At 40.2% G+C, this 23,633-nt stretch overlaps 1 protein-coding gene across 2 annotated transcripts; it reads left to right on the forward strand.

Annotated features, from left to right (window-relative positions):
• HEATR5B (HEAT repeat containing 5B) lies at positions 1 to 23,417 on the forward strand. 2 transcript variants are annotated; one of them, XM_053459751.1, is made up of 36 exons: positions 1 to 115; positions 1,522 to 1,671; positions 1,903 to 2,114; positions 2,531 to 2,639; positions 3,251 to 3,400; positions 3,542 to 3,713; positions 4,269 to 4,426; positions 4,835 to 5,084; positions 5,343 to 5,498; positions 5,703 to 5,953; positions 7,030 to 7,141; positions 7,518 to 7,670; positions 8,215 to 8,314; positions 8,628 to 8,737; positions 9,042 to 9,205; positions 9,813 to 9,988; positions 10,105 to 10,210; positions 10,340 to 10,530; positions 11,248 to 11,407; positions 11,682 to 11,871; positions 14,695 to 14,864; positions 14,982 to 15,126; positions 15,749 to 15,928; positions 16,430 to 16,681; positions 17,098 to 17,279; positions 17,410 to 17,478; positions 17,557 to 17,736; positions 17,991 to 18,228; positions 18,373 to 18,627; positions 19,557 to 19,684; positions 20,239 to 20,383; positions 20,582 to 20,851; positions 21,530 to 21,754; positions 21,940 to 22,091; positions 22,305 to 22,518; positions 22,967 to 23,417. In XM_053459751.1, exons 2-36 carry the CDS (start codon positions 1,546 to 1,548, stop codon positions 23,269 to 23,271), a joined length of 6,156 nt encoding a protein of 2,051 aa, XP_053315726.1. In that variant the 5' UTR covers positions 1 to 115; positions 1,522 to 1,545; the 3' UTR covers positions 23,272 to 23,417. The 2 variants fall into 2 exon arrangements, with proteins under 2 accessions (XP_053315726.1, XP_053315727.1); XM_053459752.1 differs by having other exon boundaries at positions 1,527 to 1,671.
• Positions 23,418 to 23,633: the final 216 nt, after the last annotated feature.

Genomic DNA, 23,633 nt, shown 5'->3' on the forward strand with positions numbered 1-23,633 from the left:
GTAGAGGGAGGAAGTGAAGCTCTTCCTGGAGGCGGATTTTGGAATTGACAGTAGTTGTAGCAGCCAGAAGAGAAGCAAAGAATAAGCAACCTGTACCTGGCTGGCAGATAAGCAAGTATGTGTATAGATGGCGGGTTAACGTTACAGGTGGAGGTCGGGTATTTGGACCCTGGGAGTGTTAGGTCATCATGGGGTAGATGAGGGCATTTGGAATAAGTGAAAGATGCTGAGGCCCATACAAGGACTGGCAACAAGAACCTTGCAGGTGAAATCTGATTGTATGTAACAGGAGCAAAGAGCTTGACTACAGATTTACATTTTCTACTGTAGAAAATGATTTTTTGGGGGGAATAATAATAATAATAATAATGGTGTGGTTTATATGTGACATCATGTATTAAATGTCTAGATAAACAGCCCAGTTTTCCTAATTGCTGTACAGCTTGCCTTATTCCTTTCTAACGTTATGAAACGTGAGATTTTAGCGTGAGATGCGTTATGGCGTGTGTTCCGTTATTCCCTTTTTACTGGCAATGTAATGGATAATTGAAACTGCACCCGCTTTCACCCTGTTAAGCCCACTGACACCTGAATAGCTATAACGAACCCACTGAATGACTATAACGAACGAGGACCTTGTAAGGCTTTGGAAAAGGACATCAGACGTAGCCTTGTTACATACTGGTTTATGGTGGAAATCTTCACGCTGTGTAACATAGTCAAGCCATGGAAACGCGGCTTTGCGGGGTGCTCATTAAAATAAACAGATGGACCAAGTTGATATTATTTAACCATTCTTTTTTTTGGCGAATGGAGCCTAGGTTTACGATGTAGTCATGGTAGAAGCAGGTCGTGACTGACATTTATGGTACAAGTAGATTTGCCACCTTATTCTGGATTTATTATTGTATTATTATTTATATAAAAACATCTATTATTTCCACAAATCCTTATTCCAGTAGGCTAAATAAACACTTGTTTGTTTTTTTTAATCTGAGATCCACCTTTTACTGTGGAAGCAGTAATCTTAACACATCACTCTCATGATTGTTGACTTTTTTTTTGTTAATTCAGTGCTCTACTGCCCATTGGTTCTTGGTAGGAAGAGTCAGGAAGACGTCATATTGGATAACAAAACAAATTTTTAGGTTACCTTTGTCACCTTTTGACACAAATATAAGCTTCACTGAGATAAAATAGTCCCTTTTAACAGTTTTAGCCTTAGTGGAACAATTGGCAGGAACGTTATTTATTAGCGGATGATATTCCATTAAATGGTTACACAAGATGGTGATAACGTTCCATTGACCCTCATGGCGGATGTACCAGTTGATCACTCAGTATTATTACTGTTACTGATAATTACCCCTTTATCTTTATACGCATTTTTACATTTTTTGATATATGAATGATTGTAGAGTCTGATATGTGCCAGGAAATTTAACAGAACATATATATAATTACTTAGTAAGTTCGTAGAGCCACAAATGCAGTTGTCTTCATTGTGTATTCTCTTAAAAGCTAAGGTTCTGATTCAGAGCCGAAATGGAACTCGCACACAGCCTGCTACTGAAAGAAGATGCCTTGGCACAGATCACGGAGGCCAAGAAGCCTGTCTTTATTTTTGAATGGCTACGGTTCCTGGACAAGGTTCTTATTGCTGCAAACAAGGTATTGTTACTCTTCCATAAAATATATTATCTTCATTTTCGCGATTATTTTTTACGTTAATTTTGTACCTTATTTTAGATGTAAGAAATAAAATCTTAAAATGTATGCATACCTAAAGTGCGGTGAACTGTAAAAAGTCACATTGTGTAAGAGTGGACGATTATTGTGTGCTACATCAAGAAGTGACCAAATCAAGAGAGATTGAATTAACGAATCCAATTATATTAACAGACAGACATCAAAGAGAACCAAAAGAAACTAGTGGAACAGCTCACTGGACTCATAAGCAGTTCACCTGGCCCTCCAACCCGCAAACTGCTCGCTAAGAACCTTGCCACACTCTACAGCATCGGAGACACCTTCACCGTCTTTCAAACGTTGGACAAATGTAATGAAATGATTAAAAGCAAAGATGATACAGCGGCCTACCTGCCAACTAAATTGTAAGCGTCTGTAAACTAAAACAAATGAGGAATAATGGTCATTGTTTTTAGTGGTGTGCTTTTATATTGTGATTTTTCTTTCATTCCTTTAATCTAAGTGTAGGATTGTTCCTTTTTACCGGTGATATTTACATTGTATTATATTGTTTACTACAAAGTTTGGTCGCGTTAGTGCACCACGCGATAACGGGCGTGCATAGCATATTTATTTTCATTATTGGAATTGTTTTATATCGGCTATGTTTTGCAGGAATCTGCATTACATTCATTCTTGGCTCGTCTTGGTTATGTTCAACAGGAATACACTTATTGTGTCCTATGTTCTCCAAGGTCACCAGTACATGTGTCAAATGAATTTTACATACTGTATTTCATATTTAATTTGAGTAGTTATTGGGGTTATTGCTCTCTCGTAGGGCTGCTGTTGCTTGCGTCGGGGCGTTTTATGAGAAGATGGGTCGGATGCTAGGAAGCTCCTTTCCTGATACAATAAATAATCTTTTAAAATCACTTAAAAGTGCTGAGGTAAGTGAACGCTGCCCTCTGGAGCTGTGTGTATTGTGTTTTTGTATTTTGTCTGTAAAACACGATTTTGTGCTTTTATAGTTTTAAAATCCCTCCATGGAGAATATTTTGGGTTATACAACCTGGTCTTTTGACCACAGCAACCTATGAGATGATTTAGTTAGGAGGCCATTCCATCGGTTGCACCATAGTTGCGTTTTATACATAAACTCCATCTTGAAGATACTTGCTGAAACATCAGGAAACCTTTTTTTATTATTTTATTTCTTCTTCTTCTTCTTCTGTTGATATCGATTGGGCTTGTTACATTCGCTTGTGTATCTTTCTATGTATCCCCGACTGGTGGTGTGACATAAAGGTGGTTATTTTAAATATGTATCTTTATATGTAGATGTCACATGGATGAAACAATTTGTTGTAGAGTGCAGTTTGTTTTATTATTGTGTCCTATTTTTTTTACCGACGGCTTTCCCTGTTTGCTGTCGGTAAGATTAAGAAAGTTATTTCTTCAGTGAATGTGGATTGTAGAATTCCACAATGCTTATGATAAGTAAATATAAGAAAACAAAAAAGTAATAGGTTTGTGACCTTCTGTTTCATAATGTATTAAGTCGCAGGGTCGCAGTGAAATCCTTATTAGCTTGCAGAAAGTCCTTAGCGGTCTCGGTGGGGCTGCAGCTTCAAGTCACAGAGACATCTACAAGAATGCACGGTCTCTTTTGACAGACAGGTCCATGGCTGTGCGGTGTGCTGTAGCTAAGGTGAGACGAATATTCATGACTTACATTAACAGTCCTCACCAATAATGGGAGCTTACAATCCAACTTTTTTTTATATATATATTTGTAGAAAATGTAATTTTGCCGCAAAACTGTCTAATCATTGTCAAAATCTCTCTGCAGTGCTTTCTGGAGCTTCAAAGTGAGGCTGTGTTTATGTGGACAGCAGAGCTGGAAAACGTGGCAACGCTTTGCTTCAAAGCATTAGAAGGCTCAAACTACGGAGTCAGAGTGGCAGTTTCCAAACTCCTGGGCACTGTCATGGCCACAGCCTTAATGCCAAAGCAAGCAACAGGTATATTTATAGCATCGCTGTTGGGCTAGGAATCCCTTGTTAACCAGCCGTGAAACTAGCTGGACATAGATCACTGTGATACTAGCCCCCTTGCAAAAAGTAGTAGCCTTGTTAGCATGATTCGTAATATTTGGCAGCTTTCTCTATCTACAAGTGCTTCTGACAAAATAAACAAACAATTTCAACTAGGTTATCCAGTATTGGTATTAGAGATGCCAAATTCTCTGTAATATGGAAGGATTTTGAAGTCTCTTTTCGAATACTATTCCTCTTTCTTCCAAGTATAAGGATGTATCAGCAACTACAGATAATATATTAACATTAGAAGCATTTGGTGGGCTATACCAAGTATATATATATATATATATATATATATATATATATATGTGTGTGTGTGTGTGTGGAGCATGCGTTGTAATAAATAATGTAAAGTCAAACTGATTACAATGCATTTGAAATGCATGTTTTGATTGTAGAGCAGTATATCTATAGTATGCCTCCTCGTGTTTTTTTTTTTTTTGTTTTTTTTTAACCTGTTCTCAATATTTTCTTTAGTTATGCGCCAGAACATCAAAAAAGCCACTTTAGAGGAGGTTTTAGAGCTTATGGCTACAGGATTTTTGCGAGGAGGCTCTGGATTTCTCAAGAGCGGAGGAGAAATGTTAAAAGGTGGCGGATCGATTAGTCGGGAGGTTAGAGTTGGTGTTACACAGGTTAGTACCAGATTATTATGTACAGTCTTTATCTTTTGGCTTATTTATATCAACACAAAATATTATCAGGATTTTAGGAAATTTACAGTCTTGTAACCAATTCCGATTAAGAATGTCCAGTCATTTATTACCTTTATTATATGGCCACATGTGTCAATGACTTCAAAAATACCTTCCAACATCCCCGTGCCCTTTTGAATGTATTCTGTGTAATGGGGCATTACTTGGGTCATTGGACAAGCAGTGCGTATGTCACTGGTCACTGTAAATAAACACAATTTATATGATGTCCCCTTTTAATGTTTAACAAGCACTCAGATGAGATTTAGAATTCATTGTTCATAAATGCTTTCAGAGAACAAGTGTAAATCGTAAAGTAATGTGTTATCTCTTTCGCTCTTTTAACAGGCGTACGTGGTTTTTGTCACAGCTCTGGGAGGGCAGTGGTTAGAGCGCAATTTTGCCACTTTTCTGTCCCATGTACTCGACCTTGTTTCACACCCTCGTGCCACCCAGACACACGTGGAAGCTGTGTACTCCCGGAGATGCGTGTCGTTTATTCTCCGAGCCACCGTCGGAAGTTTGTTGGGAGAGAAAGCCCAAAATGCAGCAGCTAAAGAGATCTGCCAGGCAATCGGCAAACAGATGAAATCTGTGGGTAAGATGCATTTAATTAAAGAAAAAATAAAATACCTTGAAGATACCCAAGTTAATTTTTATAATACCTGAACACTTGAAGCAAAAAAAGAAAAAGCTTGGGCCACCGGCAACATCTGCTCTTACATTCCCAGGCGTTGATTCATTTTAGCCTGCAGTCCTATATTAAAAGAACTGGGTCCTGAGTTTGAGATGCTTTGCCGTATCAGCCAGTTTTTGTTGTTTTTTTTTTAATTGTTTATATGGATTTATTTTTCAGAAGCTGTGGTGAATGATACCAACAATGAAAATAAGGCCGGTACAGCTGACGTATCGGCAAGTCAGCACGTCATGGTGTGTGCTTTGCAGGAGCTAGGGAGCCTGGTGCAAAGTCTGAGCTCCACTGCATCTCCTCTTATTCAGGAACCCTCTATAGGTAGCTGTCATTAAACGAGGCGTATTCCTTATGCTTTTATTGACTGAATAGCTATTGCATGACCAGAGATTTGAAATTTAACTTCAAGGGCAGCATTAGAAGTAACTTTGGAACAATTTAATTTCCGTAAAGGTTTGTCTTTCATCTTGTCATATAATGCCATATAGTATCATTAACCTTCTCTAATTCTACTTTTGTGTTTAGGACTTCTGGACACGGTAACCTCTGTTCTACTTCACCCCAGCATGGCAGCCAGGCTTGCGGCCGCATGGTGTTTGCGTTGTGTCGCAGTGGCTCTACCCTTTCAGCTTACCCCACTTCTAGACAGATGCACAGAAAGGCTTAATAACCTGAAAAACTCCCCCGAAGCTGTTAGCGGTTACAGCTTTGCAGTGGCTGCTCTTCTTGGAGGTGTACACCAGTGCCCTTTGGGTATTCCCCACTCCAAAGGAAAGGTAGTGCTTATAATCTTTTTTTATTTTTAAATATTTTATATATTTTGAAGTTTACTGTATTTTTTTATTTTTTTTTGTGTGCAAACTATGATCGTTCAATTTTAACCTGCTTTGTTGGTTGTGGTCTTTGATAACTTAATTTGCATTACTTTTCTATATGCATGGGGACAAGTAAAGCTGGGCAAAGCTGTGTCAGCGTAAATTATACAAATCAGACGTAAGATGTTACTTCTTACTGTCACTTTTAACTTCATGATGGATGCATGTTTTTTGTGACATTACTGGATGACAGCTTGTTGTTTCTTCCCACTTTGACACTCATTAGTGCATATGCATGAAAGTGGAAGAAGTTTCTTTGACTCCCATGGAGTAGTATTTTGCCTGGCTCTTGGAACAAAGACACTTTGTAAAAACAATTTTACCTTTTCTAGCTTTGCTTTTACTTTAGTTGAGCGTTTGGGTGGTCTTTAGCTTTACAACAGGTATTGGTCTTCAAGAGACATTTTGGATCAGCCAAGAGTTTGGGGCATATTCCAAGTTAAATTTCTTCTTTTATTGTTTTGTTATTGGTAGACAAATATTAGCGGATAATAAGTTGTGTAAACTGGTTTTCTCTCTTGTTATTATCTAAGCTCAATGTGACAAATAGCGGCAGCCGGCAGTGGTACTTGTCATTATAAGCTTACATAGGGGTTTTACGTGCAATGTATTCGTAGTGACATGGTCACAGCTCTTCTAGTTTTGTAGTAGTCATTTTAGAGGTATGTATGATATGCATGCAGGACTTGTAGTGTGTTTTGAGTGCCGCGTGATGAACATCACACAGAACTCATGACTACACCTTTATTTATTTTTACTTTGGACACTTTTGTATATTTTTATTGCAATGCAATGTTCTAAGTCCATACATACAGTGCACCCAAGGTTAAGTATTTGCTCTCCAACTTGTATTAAAAAGAAAAAAAAAAAAAGAAATGTGAAAAGGAGCAGCAGAAAAAAAGAAACCCTGTTTTTTTGTTTGTTTTTTGTTTTGTTTGTTTTTTTACTATAAGCATGCATGTTTTCTGTCTTTGCAGATGGTTGTCAGTATAGCAGAGGACCTATTACGCACGGCCTCGCAAAACAGCAGACTGTCCCTGCAGCGCACTCAGGCTGGTTGGCTTTTGCTTGGGGCTCTAATGACATTAGGTGAGTATTATCCCCTTCCACTTTACTGGCCCTTGGGTGATGCAAGGCTCAAGAGAAATGAACATTTCTGGGACCCCGACATCAGTAGCATCCTTAGTTCATGATGGAAACTAATATTCACTCAGTGACTGCATCCTTAATTCTAATTTTAATTTAACGTAGGTACTAATTGGCAGATGCCCATGGTTACATAGGTTGAGATGCTTACCTACATTGTGACACACTGTTTATGATGACAAAATGTCTGTTTCTGAAGATTTTCTGCATATCCGACATCTGTACCATTATCGTGGGCTTGTGAATCCTCTTTTGTTAGTCTTTGTTTACATGTGTGTATGCTTTCTTCATATGTAATTCTTTTCTGCATAACATACAGGGCCCTCTGTAGTGCGCTACCATCTCCCCAAGATGCTTCTCCTATGGAGAAATGTTTTTCCTCGATCGCTAAAAGAGCTGGAGGCTGAGAAAGCAAGAGGAGACTCCTTTACCTGGCAGGTGACCCTTGAAGGCCGTGCTGGAGCATTGTGTGGTAGGTTTTCTCCCCAATTATGTGCAGTCATTTGTTTGAGTGGAATGTTTGAAAATCATGCTAAATTGGTTGTCTTTTCTTAGTTTAGCACATGGTGCTATCTTAAAGGAGCTTTGAAACAATCCTTGGTATTGCCTTAGTTTCATGATATGTCTGCCCCACGCTTGTTTAAATTCCCTCGCTTTATTAGCATCTACCACTTCTTCTGGGAGGTTATTCCACTTATCTATCAACCCCTCAATAAAGTAACACTTCCTTATATTACAGATTGGCCTCTGATCCCGTAGTTTTAGTTCTGCCCCCTTGTTCTAACATTTCCTCTCATTTTGAAGTGTGACCTCCTTCCTGTACTCGATCTTCCTTGATGATATTTATCCTGCAAGCCATTCAACCATTCTCTGTGCTCTTAAACAAAACCTTTCCAATACATAAAATTATTTTTCTTTAAAATAGATTGTGAATTAATACTGTATGTTATTGGTTGAATGCAATTGTCTTACAACCCACACCATTAAGAGAAAACATTGTTTCTCTTTATTTCAAGCTATGCGGAGTTTCGTTGCTCACTGCACCGAACTGCTTACAGAAGATGTGATCAGAAAGTTGATGACCCCAATTGAGTGTGCAATGACTATGATGTCGCAGTAAGTTTTTAAATGGTTCATGATTGCGATGACGTGATGATGGCATGGTGCATGAAGAAGTATGTTACACCTTTTTAATGCTCCAGAATAGGGTAGCATAAATATATAAAAGGTATTGGTTTTGAGATTCATATAGCGATAAGCCAGATCATTCTGCACAGCCATCTAATATAACTGGCTTCTAAGCAAGATGCTGGGAGCCATTTTTAATATTCATATACGTTGACACTTATAATTCTTATGGTTGTTTATATTAATTGAAGGAGCATAGCATGTATTGGCATATGTGGTAACATCTTCTTTACATTCTCAGCATTCTATCTGTAATAAAAGCACATGGAGCACATCTTAAAGCAAGTGCAGCTATGGTCCGTCTAAGGCTCTATGATATTTTGGCTTTGTTACCTCCCAAGACATATGAAGGTAATATAAATGTATGATTTTAACAATGTGACTTATTAGAGAACTGGGAATATCTCTTAGAATGAATGTTTTTTATATATCTGTCGGTGTTTACTTATGTTTTCTCTGGCAATAAAACCATGCCGCACCACAATATTTCTTGATCAGTGAAGTAGTGCAGATGTTTTCTCTCCTATAGTGGTTAATGTACTGTGCTATTTTGTACTTTGTATTTGTGTTGTTATTAAACATTTTGAAATTTCTACCATTTTGAAAATTTACTTATGACACTTTTGTATTACTGATTCGGTTTATGTTCACCTAGGGAACTTCAACGTACTTCTCCGTGAATTGGTGGCAGAATTCACTTTAACAGACAACTCCTCCAATACCACCACATCACTGCTCCGCTCCTTGTGCCACTATGATGACAGTGTGCTGCTTGGCTCCTGGCTACAAGAGACTGACCACAAATCCATTGAAGATCAGGTAGATCTATTGAGTGACCCAGTGACATTCTCAATATACACTGAGATGTGAAAGGTTGCTCCTCCCCAAGATGGTTGATTTTGTCCACTTGCTGCCCTAATTTATTTCAATGTCCGGTGACCCACAGTATCCCCGTAGATTGTTAGTAAAATGGCCAGTGCATATGTGAACTGGTATTGCGCTTAAGAATTTTAGTAGTTGCTCTTGACAGTTACAACTATTCCTTTTTTTTTTTTTTTTTAATATTTTCTTTTTCATCTGGCATACTGTCAGCTGTTAAATTCAACTCATCTGATCCTGAGCAATCACTCAATAGGCCCAGATGCAGAGATTATAGCTCATTGACATCTGACGGAGCAGAAGCAATTTTTATTTTGTGCATGTTCCTCTTATTTAACCACTAAATCAGTGCAATTTGTAGCCCAAATGGCAGAATTAAGAACTTGAAGCGATATATCACTCCTGTGGCTGCTTTGCCAAAACGTTATGTGGGTTTGTGATTGACTTGAAACCAGTGGGCTGTCGTGTTTGATTTTGGGGTAATATCTTATGCCTTGGAGCCCTCTGGCTGTTCTGTCTCACTCTGTGATATCTGCATGCCTTGCAGCTCCAGCCCAACAGTGCTTCTGGCAGCGGTGCGCTGGAGCACGACCCGTCATCCATTTACTTGCGCATCCCTGCCGGTGAAGCTGTGCCTGGCCCACTACCATTAGGGGTGTCTGTAATTGATGCTTCTGTGGCCCTTTTCGGAGTGGTGTTCCCTCATGTGTCTTTCAAGCACAGGTCAGTTAAGTATTTTAATTCAAAGAGATAAATGTACTTTTTTTGTCCAAACTTTTCCCACTGTTTTGAAAATGTACTTTATTTAATTTTTACCTTTTCTCTTTTATACGTAATAGACTACAAATGCTGGACCACTTTGCTGAATGTGTGAAACAGGCCAAAGGAGTCCGCCAGCAGTCTGTACAGCTGAATATATTCACTGCTGTGCTTAGCGCACTAAAGGTACATGACATCGCCATATGGAATTTGATTCATTGAAAAGTTCCTCAACAGTGAAAACATTTTTAGGCATTTAAATTACAGGGTTTTCATTAAAAATACATTTAATTTTTACAATTCTCTTTTGTCCAGGGTCTTGCAGAAAACAAAAGCTCTCTGGGTCCTGAGGAAGTACGTAAGTCAGCCCTTACGCTGGTGATGGGTGCCCTCGACAATCCCAACCCTATTCTTAGATGTGCTGCTGGGGAGGCCTTAGGAAGAATGGCGCAAGTTGTTGGAGAAGCAACATTTATTGCCAGGATGGCACAACACAGCTTTGACAAGTGAGATAAGGATTGAAATGGGTACTATGCGAGAGTATAGACCTTAAAATCATGATTTTTATTTGCTGGAGGTATACTTTCCGTGATGTTAACTGCATAAAAACAGAGACAATATTTAATGAAACTGAATACAAAAATACACACTCCTTGCACATTGCAGATGATTACTATACTGTAGTAATGATATTATTAGCCTATTTATATGTCCATGTACTGTTGACTGAGGTTCTGATATAAATGTTGCACTCAAGATGAGTAATATGTACTGTTCAAACCTCTTTGAGCACCAGTCAACAAACCAGTCCAGTATGGGCTATGCCTTAAAATAAGTATACCTTTAGAAATATGATTTACTGCAAGATTGCTAAAACTCTGATTGCTTGTGGCTTGGTCCACATTATTATTATTTATTGTTTTATATAGTGCTATCACATTCTGCAGCGGTATACCAAAATACTTTATACACAATGACAATATACTGTATGACTACTTATATTTTATTGTTTTAAGTGTAGTGACACATGATTTTAAGCAGAATCTCGTCTGTGAACAAGATACAGATTAATATCTAGTGTTTTAGGAATTTTATTTTTCGTATTTAAAAATCCTAAAATAACCAATGTTTGGATACTATATTTAAGTTCTGTATTACGTGCTTTCTTCAGTGGCAACGCTTGTATACCAAATGTGCTTTTTTTTTTTTATTAACTTAAATAGGTTGAAGTCTGCCCGTGACGTAGTGTCAAGAACAGGAAATTCTCTGGCTCTGGGCTGCCTCCATCGTTACGTTGGAGGGATTGGGTCAGGCCAGCACCTAAAGACAAGTGTCAGCATCCTGTTGGCTTTGGCCCAGGATGGAACCTCACCAGAAGTTCAGGTGAGCATGAAGACAATCTAGGATGAAGGAGCTGCAGGAATTGTCTAACCAACCCTAATTGAGCACCTGAACCCAAGAAATATGCATGCCCTTATGGTATATGACATCATTATAAAGCTCTAAATTTCTCTCTGCATTTAAATTGCCACATTTTACTGCCCAATTCAATAAAAAAAATTCTCAAAATATAATCAGTTTAATACTATAGATTAGAGTTCCAATATCTAATACACAAAATACAAGTTAAAAAGACTATTTTTCTTTCTGCTTGCAGACCTGGTCTCTCCACTCGCTTGCACTAATAGTGGATTCAAGCGGTCCCATGTATCGTGGCTATGTTGAGCCAACTCTCTCTTTGGTTCTCTCTCTTCTGCTGACTGTTCCTCCATCACACACAGAAGTGCATCAGTGCCTGGGCCGATGCTTGGGTGCTATTATAACTACAGTAGGGCCAGAACTGCAGGGTAAGTTGTAAAACTTAAAATATATCTACCAACACTGTCAGTTCTTCATTTTTAGTGATAATTTTTCACTACTAGACTGCAAACTTAAGTAGTTCTAGAACATTTCCAAGTACTTTTAGTATCTACACTTATGAACCATTTTAGAATGAACTGAAGAAAAACATGTTATTAAATGTTATCTGCATACGTTTAGAATATATCTAGTGTTGACAAGTTCAACACTGCCATTGATCTAAAAGAAGGCAAAACTTAACATTGGTCATTGCTTATTGTGCCTCAAAAAGGGGAATAACTTCTTTCTGACCCCAAAATCTAATTTCCCACTGTACCTACAAGCTATAAATAATCTATCCTTATTAATATTTATATTTCTGTATATTCTTTTCTTAATAAGAATGTAGCCCATTTTAAATGCATCGAATTTCATAGAATAAACTCTTTTGGTAAATTGGCCCAAACACTTGCAGTGACATCTTAATTCTGGTCTCCATTTGTAAATACTAAATCCAGCACAGCCTCATTCCTTGTTGGCTCCTCTACCATTTGCCTGAGACACAGTCCCTGTAAGGAGTACAGCATATTTCTATAAGGAATATATCTCTACTCCTGGCTGACCCAACAGTTCCCCCCCCCACTCCACATCAGGGAGATTAAAGTCCCCCATAATGATAACTTCACCTGAAATCTTGGTCATTTCTTCAAGTAGCAGGTGGTCAAGCTTCTCTGCGTGTCCAGGGGTCTAAATATCTCACCTATGTGAACAATTACTTTAAGTTCTAACGTTAACCAAACTGTGTCTAGGTTCTCCTCCTTACGTTGTATAATATTAACCTTTAAGCTGTTCTTAACAGAAAGGCCAACCCCATCTCTCCTTTTCATATATCATGTGTCCTGCTATGGTAACATCCCAGTCGTTTAGCTCAGTGTACCAGGTATCAGTAACCACCACTAAATCTACATGATCACTTGTTACCAATTCAGTAAGTGCAGGGGTTTGATTCCCTAAACTACAGGTACTCATCACTACCAAGCTACTATATTTCAACCTATATTTTCTGTATGTATGCATTTATTCTCCTCATCACAAAAGTAAACCCAATATCCGAGAGTTTCAGCTAGGGCTGAAACAACGAATCGATAAAATCGATAATAATCGATAACGGAAATCGTTGTTGACGATTTCCGTTATCGATTAATCGAGTGATCGATTCGTTGTTGGAGCACTCGGCTCCTTTTACTTACCTCCGCGAGCGTTCCCCGCTTCTGCTACACGCTCTGCAGTCTCCGCCTTCTTTTAACTACGTGACGGATGTGACGCGTTCCGGAGGTAAGTATTCTTCATGTCTATGTGCACAGATCGCACAGAGCCACTCGCACAGAGCGAATCGCTCTGTGCGAATGGAGCCACTCGCACAGAGCGATTCGCTCTGTGCGAGTGGCTCCATTCACACAGAGCGGTTCGCTCTGTGCGAGTGGCTCCATTCGCACAGAGCGGTTCACTCTGTGCGAGTGGCTCCATTCGCACAGAGCGGTTCACTCTGTGCGAGTGGCTCCATTCGCACAGAGCGGTTCACTCTGTGCGAGTGGCTCCATTCGCACAGAGCGATTCGCGGGGGTGGGGGTCCACGGCGGGGTGGGGGTGGGGTTTCAGGGGATGCAGGGCAGGGTGTGAGTGGGGGTGCAGGGCAGGAGACTGGGTGCAGGGCAGAGTGGGGGTGGGGATGCAGGGTGTGAGTGTGGGTGCAGGGCAGAGTGGGAGACTGGGTGCAGGGCAGAGTGGGGGTGGGGATGCAGGGCAGGGTGTGAGTGTGGGTGCAGGGCAGAGTGGGTGCAGGGCAGAGTGTGAGTGTGGGGGCAGGGCAGAATGTGGGGGCAGGGCTGGGTGCAGGGCAGAGTTGGAGACTGGGTGCAGGGGCACAGTGCAAAGTGCTGGCTGCAAAGTGCCAGGGCTGGCTGCAAAGTGCCAGGGCTGGGTGCAAAGTGCTGGGTGCAAAGTGCCAGGGCTGGGGCAAAGTGCTGGGTGCAAAGTGCTGAGTACAAAGTGCTGGGTGCAAAGTGCCAGGGCTGGGTGCAAAGTGCTGGTGCAAAGTGCTGGGTGCAAAGTGCTGGATGCAAAGTGCCAGGGCTGGGGCAAAGTGCTGGGTGCAAAGTGCTGGGTGCAAAGTGCCAGGGCTGGGTGCAAAGTGCTGGGTGCAAAGTGCCAGGGCTGGGTGCAAAGTGCTGGGGGCAAAGTGCTGGGTGGAAAGTGCAAAGTGCTGGGTGCAAAGTGCTGGGTGCAAAGTGCCAGGGCTGGGGCAAAGTTTCTTGAACAGTAATAGTCCACCTCTTTTCAGAATGTTTGGGGTTATTTTGTTTCATAAATATTGTGTTTGGGTTCTTGTACTTTGAAAATATTGTTTTTTATTACATCATAACAAAATAAGAATGTTAATGTAAATTTTAAGTTGTTTTTTAACATCCAGTTCATTAAATTATTTTAAATAAACGAAAAATTTGCATATTGTTTTTTTTATCCGATTAATCGATTAATCGAAAAAATAATCGGCCAACTAATCGATTATTAAAATAATCGTTAGTTGCAGCCCTAGTTTCAGCAGTGAAATGGAATAGAATTCCTTACTAACTCCTGGCCTACCAGTTTCCACTTGGAAATTTAGCACTTTAGAAGATTTGTCTAGCAGCTCTGTTTAAATAAAAAAAGGAAAAACTCCTACGAGCCTAGGTAGTGAATTCTATATCTTTATTGTTTATAAAGTCATATGTAAATAAGTCATATGTTTATATACCTGAGAATTATACTGACATCTACATGTTTGCAAATAGGTAACGGGGCTACTATTTCTACAATACGTTCTTCGTGTCTGGTGGGCTGTGCCATCATGCAGGATCACACCGACTCCCTGGTCCAGGCGGCTGCCATCTCCTGCCTCCAGCAATTACACATGTTTGCACCTCGCCATGTCAATCTGTCCAGCCTGGTCCCCTGTCTCTGTGTAAGTGTCCGATTCTAGTGCCAATTACGTGCAGGGTTTTTGAGTTTTAATGAAAATTCAGCTAAGGCAGAATACCTTGCTGGATGTATTCTGAAAAATCATACTTTGCTTTTACAGGTTCACCTGGGCAGTTCCCACTTGTTACTGAGACGGGCTGCTGTTGCTTGTCTAAGACAGCTGGCTCAAAGGGAAGCCGCAGAGGTCTGTGAATATGCTATGAACCTAGCGAAGAATGCCAGAGACAAGGAAAGCAGTGGTATCAGTAAGTGTGACATAACGTGTTTGGGCAGTATCACAGACCTCCCCTTAGGAGAAATTGTCTGAGGACGCTGTTTTGTAGGATTTCTCTTCTTGGTACGAATAACACCGTATGATCTTGTTGACTCAAACCTTATGCCACCATATCTAATCTCATTACAAGATATATTTCCTGTTCCGTTAAGTGAAAAGTGGTCTCAGCCCTCAGGTTTCATGATAAGTGAATACAACCCAGTGCTGTTTAGTACATAAGATTGCATTACCTGTTCCATGTCCCCTAATGACTGATCCAAAATGAGTCGCTTGTAAAACCCCTCCCCAGACAACGCCTGCTGAGGAACACATGGGTGAAAATTGCAAGAACGTGTGGATAGTATAAATACAGAGCATATTTTGACCTCCCATGGTGCATATAGCTAGTTTAAACCCAACAGCTGATCATAAGTAAACACTTTAAGTCATTTTCATTTACTGTGATTTAAGTAATATTTTTATGATAAAATAATGTAGCTCTATGTTCACGTTCTTGTAGATCTATTAATATTTGCCAAGATGGTTACCACGATGGTTTCACCCCAGCCAAATGTGGATTGTGATAATTCTGTTTTCTGTGGCTTATTTTTCAGATATAAATATAACCGACACAGGTCTGGAAGGAGTCCTATTTGGTATGCTTGACCGGGAGACAGACAGCAAATTGTGCTCTGACATTCATGACACCCTGGGACACATGCTATCCTCCTTGGCTGTGAACAAGTTATCTCATTGGCTACTCTTATGCAAAGATGTCTTGGCAGCCTCTAGTGGTCAGTATTATGTCAATCTATAGCACCTTCCAAAAGAGTTTTCGTTCAACGACTTACATTTTCTTGGAGATCTCAGTTAAAAGAAGCTAAAATAATTGCTCATAACATGGTTAGTAAATAATGATGTTACATGCACACATCTTATAGGGCCGCTCAGTGTCAATAGCTAGAATTCTTCAAGAGAGAGCCAGTTAGATGGAGAGCCATGATCAACCCCAACTGTCCCTACTCATTCAGCGGTGGTTGCACACCCTAAAGGCCGGCCCTGTGTGTGACTTCTGACTGTCCGACTACACATCAATTAGCAAATATGCAAATATTTTAGATCATTGTGCACAGCTTTCACCCCATAAACACAGATTTGGTGACATTACCTGTATATTTTAAATATTTACACATTTCATAGTGGAATTTTTTCCCTTTAATTCTCCATAGTATACGTGCCTGTTATTGCCCGTATTTAGGTTAAAGAAACAAAGCTTATGTGATCTTTCATTACAGATCTGAGCACTACAGGACTGCTGGCTGGAGCAAAGGATGAGGATTCTGAGAAGAAGGATGAAATGGATGATGATACAATGTTTACCACTCTTGGGGAGGATGATAAATCCAAACCGTTTGTTGCCCCACGCTGGGCCACTCGTGTGTTTGCAGCTGATTGCCTATGTCGGATAATCATGCTATGTGAGAATGCAGACAAACCTCACTTTGATCTGGCTGCTGCCCGCTCGGCAAGGATGAAAAATCCTAAAGGTAAGAGCAAATGCTATGATTTTCCTACTTTCCTATGTTTAATGCTACTTACAATCGCATATTGATATCCAAAAATGATACTGTGTATGGCTTTCTTGAGGGCAGTGTCTACAGATGCCTATTCTTTAACATGCACTACTCTAAATAATTCAAAAGTATGTTGACGATAGTAGTATCAGTTGTATTTCAGTAAATAATGTTATACTGTTATAAAATATTGTATACAGTCTACATTTTAAGAAACGTTTCCAATTGGCTGTATGGATCGCACATAGTGTGTGAGACTGAATCCAGAAAACAAAACTGGAAAACCAAATGATTTAATTTAAAAAGGCATCTAGAGTCCATCTAGGTGCAGTTTCATCATAACGTTCTTCTGTCTCTTCTTACTTTCATTTCTCTGGATTGCTTTACAGATGACTTTTTGGTTATTCATCTCTCGGACCTTATTCGTATGGCTTTCATGGCCGCCACTGATCACAGTAACCAGCTGCGTATGGCTGGCCTCCAAGCCTTAGAAGACATCATAAAGAAGTTTGCTTCTGTTCCTGAGCCTGAGTTTCCAGGACATGTGATTCTAGAGCAGTATCAGGCCAATGTAAGACACCATACAACAGCTTCTAGGGCTGAGGGCATACAAAATCAGTCCTAAAAACGTTCTAAAGGTGTCGGCGACCTAAAGCTTACACAGATGTTTAAATAGTCATATTTATTTTGTTTATCCTCAGGTTGGAGCTGCATTAAGACCAGCTTTTTCACAGGACACACCGTCGGACATCACTGCAAAAGCCTGCCAGGTACAGCGATATCAGAGTATTTACATCAGTCATTGAAATATGGATAAAGTCCGAACTAATGTTTACTTCTCTTGTCAGGTGTGCAGCGCTTGGATAGGCAGTAGGGTTGTGAGTGATTTGAATGACCTGCGTCGTGTGCACCACCTGCTGGTCTCTTCTCTGGATAAAGTGCAGACAGGAAAAGGAGCACCCAACCCGCTTTACCGAGAGAGCGCCATGACTATGGAAAAACTGGCTGTATTAAAAGCTTGGGCGGAGGTATCGGTCTTGTTTTTAGAATGTGTTAGAAAAATGCTTATGTTATCGTTAATTCAACCAACAGAATGTTATTTTTTTTGTCATGAATTAGAAAGGGGATTCTTGTGGTTTGTGTAATTGGCTGACTAATAAGATCATTGACCAGGTAATGGTCATCCATTTTTGTAAATCCACATTGTTCAAACCCTTAAGTCCTCCGGGGCACATTGTGTGTTAATGGTCTTGTGAATACCAGTTTGATTTATGTTTAAAAGGTGTATGTTGTTGCCATGAACATTAAAAAAGAAGCAGAGGGCAAGCCCAGTAAACCAGTAAAAACGAATGATGAAGAAGATGGGTTTTACAACACCACCGACGAGCTGCCTCCTGACAGTCTGATATCTCTGGTCGAGCCAGAGCTTCCAACACTTAGCCGTCTGTGGCTGGCAGCTTTGAAAGATTACGCCCTTCTCACGCTTCCACCTGAATTTGCTAGTCAGCTTCCTCCAGATGGTGAGTATTCTACCAAAGCCACATGTACAACATCTACTGTATCGAATATTCAAGTACATATAGGAGATCTTGATCATGGTTTATTTTGATATAAGTAATGAAAAACCACTTGTGTAAATATTTTAAATATCTCTATGCAAATAGGTGGGGCTTTTTATACTCCGGAGACGATTGACACAGCCAGGCTGCATTACCGGAACTCTTGGGCTGCTATTCTTCATGCTGTGGCACTCTGGCTCAATTGTACGGGATTCAACTATTCAGACACAAGTGAGGAAGCAACAGTGTCCGCGTCTCAGAAACGAAACACCGCAGTTCCACTTAACCAGCCAGTAGGAACACCACTTGGTACAAAGTCTTTGATGGAAGTGAACAAGGACAGAATGCACTTGATTTTAGGTAAATGACCGTTCATCACTGCGTCATATCAGGTGGCTCTTGAGTGTATTGTTGGGTAGGCATAGTTATCATCGGGGTTATCACAGTTTGCAAAAAATAAAGATTTGGTAAATATGATACTTTGATTGTATAATATATTAGAAGCTTTCAAGACTGTTGAGGTCTTTTGTTATATATATTGATAATATGCCTCAAGAAGGGACCTAGGTGAAGAGGTTTTTGTAATTTTTTATTTGTAGTGCTTGGACAGTAGGATGTTGGGGCACTTTAAAAAGAACATATATAAAAATATATATTTTTTGCACTGTTCTCAGTACATCTTGTAGATGCTCGTGATGTCACCTTGAGACCATCACTATATAGTTGGGTTTTTTTTTATATTTATATTTCAGAAGAAAACAAATAGTGTGTGATGAGCCAGCAGGGGGATCAGGCAGACATTGTCTCCTCTTCTTCAAAGACTTTTGGCAGGTGTCACCATGGACACCCACCAGAAGCGAATGCATGATCACATATTTCTCATATATAACAGTTACCCACAATCTCACTGCAGAAAGCCAGCAATGCGGTCTTTTGCGGGCAGTTTGGACTCTCCACTGTCAATAGACGGTCTGTGAACTACCATGCAGCTGCAGGGAGAAGTTCCTACTGCTGTCAAAAAAGCTGGACGTACAAGTACGTCCTTTGGTGCATCTTGCTACCTGGTGTGCCAAGATGTCCTAAGGCGCATCTTGCCGCACCAGGCAGCAAAGGGGTCAACAAAAACTTAAAAACAAGCTTACAAACAACGAGGGGTATTTTTTCACACTGCATATCCTGATGTCTACAAATGTTACAAGGGCTTTTATTGGTTCTTATCAGATTCAAGGTAGAGTGTGAGTGATTTCGGGGTACTAAATGTCGTTTTGTCGCTATGTGTCTGTGTGTAGGCGTCAGCATCCAGTTTTTCTGTGCACCCCGGCCCGAAGAGCCCATTGACCATGTCACCGCATGTCTTCAGGCTCTGCGCATACTACTGGATTCGCCTTTTGCCAGAAGGCATATTGCTGAAGACCAGGTACTGTTGTGTATTCTCTTCCCTGAACCATGATTTTTTAAATTTATTTATTTTTGTGCACCCATACAAATTATGTATTGTTTTTTTTTTCAAAATGTGTAGTATAGTCTGACATTTAGGATGAATACATTAAATGATGAAAATATTTCAAATTTTAATGTTTTCCTATGATAATTGGCCCCAAGCCAGTGCAGTGCTTGGTTTAGAAAATTTTGGTGGGTTTTTTAATCGTTTATGGAAGTTACGGGCCACAAGATGGAACATCCCTGTACCCTTTGCCAAACTTGAAATTTTCAATGTTTATTTTGAGTTGGGAGGCAGCCTCTTGCACCGGGTAGGACACGCACGCACACTGCGATTTTAATCTGTGGCATTTTGCATGGTGAAAGTTATGCATCCAAGGGGGACTTGAAACTGGCCCCAGTGTTGGCCCTGAAAGCATTTGAGCGCATAAAGGCCATTTAGAAGACTTAGACTTTAGGAACATTTGGTTTGATCTGTGGAATGTGAGTTGGTTCTCATTGCAATCACTATGCTGGATGCTTTTATCATAGATAATTGGAGTGGAGCTTCTGAATGTCCTTCACCGTTTGCTCCTTACTTGGGATCCTCCTTCAGTGCAGCTTCTGGTGACTACAGTAGTCCAGGAGATTGTAAGAGCAGCCCAGGACAACTTGCAGGAGCAAAGAAATGCACAAAGTAAGCCAATGAGCAATTATATGTGTAAAGTATATATTCAAAAACTCCATTCACTGTAATCACCATGTACCAATATGGGCCATGGAATAGATTAACTTTGTTTGAATCTTTTAAGATCCCTTGTGGGTTAATCGGCTCCTCAAGTTTTATACTCACTTTGTCGCCGTGTTATTTCATGTTTCTTCTTTGTTACTTCAGGTAAAGATGACAGTACCGAAAAAGAAACACAGACGCATGTAGGAGAAGGTGAGGAAAGTGGAGGACTTGTACCCGGAAAATCTCTGGTCTTTGCTGCCATGGAGTTGCTGATGTTCATTTTAGTGAGGCACATGCCTCAGCTCAGCTCCAAGATGTCCGACTCTCCAAGCCACATCACCAAACTACAGCAACTGTCGGAAGAGAGTTCACGCATTGTGGCAGCTACCGTGACAATACTATCTGAGCTACCATTACTGTGCTCACCTGCAGGTATGCACTCAAGACTTTATGCTTAACAGACTAACTATTACACAGCTCTGGGTAGTTCTTTCAACAATGATGTGGCCTAAATGGAAAGAGGCAGGCACTTGGTAAACTGCTGCGCTGCTTAATCCTTGATTATGATATACATGGCGTTAAACTGTTTTTCAGTCTTATGTGAATGATTCCTTTATCATGCCCCTGAACATTTCAGGTGTCCAAATCAGGACACTTCTGTTGGGGAGTGTGGCAAGATGAGGTGCGGGGCTGGCTAGGAAGTGGGTGGCTAGAGTCATCTGTCGCCTTACCCAAAAAGCGTCCTTGCATAGCTCACCTTCGGAGCATTGTGAGGGGCCACATGGGAGCTGCAGTGGAGGTATATGCTGCCATCGCACAAACGTCAATGTTACAGCTCCCGTCGGACAATCGTGGGAGATCAGAGGATCCCCAACCAGCCCAAAACCCCAAGTGCTGGCAGAAACCATACAGGGACTGCTATTTAGAACCGTGCGTGAAAATTGGGACTGTCCTGCGATAAACCAGGAAGTACGCTTCAAACTCTTTATAATAAATTAATTGTTGTTAAATTGTTTCTCAGTGGTATAGAAGAAAAGGGTATTGTTTTTAAGAGATTATTAATGAAGGAATTTAATCTTTCTTTTTTTGTTTTTTTGGTGTACCTTTCAGGGTGTATGACAATATTGCCTACCATCCTTTATTTAATCACAAAAGTTTTGAAAGAGACCTCAATAAAGTCTTCAGATAATCAAGTACCCCTGCCTGTCAGTGCTTCTCTACAAGGTATGAAGGCGATTATGACATCTCCGCTGGCCAAAACAGAAAAGACGCAGAAGAAATGGACTGATCTGATTCGTAGCACCCTAGCCTCCGTTTTGGAATGTTCTCAGCCAGGTAACAAAATGTGGCGCACATATAGAACCGGGGACTTGTACTGTTACTAGACTGCTTGTGGGTCTGTGGAATATATGTATATATAATATATATATATAATTATTGCTATTTATATAAATACTGTTTGGCAATTGTATACTGTCTCCTTTTAAATAAGTAACAGGTCTCAATTTGTATGCCCACAGGTGACTCTAAGTATACAGTGGATGAAGTGAACATATTGACAGCAATTGTACTTTTCCTGTGGTCGGCAAGCGCAGAAATAATTGGGGTAGTGTCACTGCAAACCGGCTGTATGAACAGATTTAAAATGGCACTGCAGTCCAGTGATCCCTGGGTAAGTTAAAAAAAAAAAAAAAAAAAAAAAAGGCAAAACGGGACCACATTAACATCACTTTATTCAGCAAACGGTAACGTTCACCCCTAGTTAACCATTTGTGTATCAGTGACTGTACAGTGTTTACCATGTGTTGTATCGTTATATGGTGAAACTCATAATGACTGATTCGCTATTAAGGTTAAAATCACAATGGTTTGGTTTATTTTCTAGGTTCAAGCCAAATGTTATCAGCTCCTGCTGTCTGTTTTCCAACACCCCAATAGAGCCCTCTCCACTCCGTACATTCATGCGTTGGCCCCCATGGTGGTTGAAAATCTTAAGGCTGTTGAAAGAAAAAGACCAACTCAGCAAACTGAGCTTCTTGCTGTCCAAGAAGGCATCAAAGTACTAGAAACCCTGGTTGCATTAGGTGAAGAAAAAAATAGTAAGTAATTTTAACTTGATTGGTAATGTTTATATTAACTAGCGATCCGAATATTTGGAATACACAAGTGTAAACCAGAACTGGTTCTAGATAAATTTTGAATTAATGGGATTTGTACGTAGAACAATTATTTTTAAAGGTGTCTTTCCCGATTGGTTTTTAAGCCACATCTGCAGATTCTGAAGATAACCCCATTGCATAGCTTTCATTTAAAAAAAAATAAAAAATACAGGGCCAGATTTGGAGCATATGAATTGTAGGTTTGTTTTTGCTGGCCTCATGGCCTATTGATTTGTTTGTCTCCATATTTCTATAAAGCATGATAGACACCTGCCATTTCTGTAGTCTACTCATGGAATGTTTTATAGAATGTGGCTTTTTTTTTTTCCTCTCTTCTGTACTGCATGTGATGTTTTTCATATTAATAACGCTCTCTTTCACTTTACAGGAGTGCAGCTGCTTGCTCTTCTTGTTCCAACTCTAATTTCCTACTTGCTTGATGCAAATGCCTATAGTTCAGCATCACCGGTATCAAAGAACCTGCACGAGTTTGCATTGCAGGACCTAATGCTCATTGGACCTCTTTACCCGCATGCTTTTAAGACGGTGATGGGTGCTGCTCCAGAGCTGAAGGCACGCCTGGAATCTGCCATCCGAGAAAGCCAGGCGAGCAAAGCAAAAGCTGCCTCCAGGCAGCCTGCTCCAACCGTCCAAAGTGCACCTACCATCAAACTGAAAACCAACTTCTTCTGAAGGAGCTTATCAGCTGCCTGTCAATCAAATGCTCACTTCTTTTTATTGGGACTTAGAAAACACACCTGAGTACCATTGTGATATGTTTTGTGTGGCATCATTAACCAATTCAGCACCGAGAATATTAAATTCCCTTCAAGACTAAATTGTCAGCAGTAGGACAAGTCATGTGTTTCTTTCCTTCACTAACCCATCGCTATTTATGGAAAATGTATCCCACTGAAATACAAAGGCATGTTGTGAGTTTATTTCGCACATAAAGGAATACTATACATATCCCAATACTACAATTGTTAATTTGTTTTAAAAAGAAGGTACAGTACTCTGATATAAGTAATGGTTGGTTACTTAGCAGAATACAG

Source organism: Spea bombifrons, chromosome 3 (genome assembly GCF_027358695.1).
Source record: "Spea bombifrons isolate aSpeBom1 chromosome 3, aSpeBom1.2.pri, whole genome shotgun sequence".
NCBI classification, from domain to species: Eukaryota; Metazoa; Chordata; class Amphibia; order Anura; family Pelobatidae; genus Spea; species Spea bombifrons.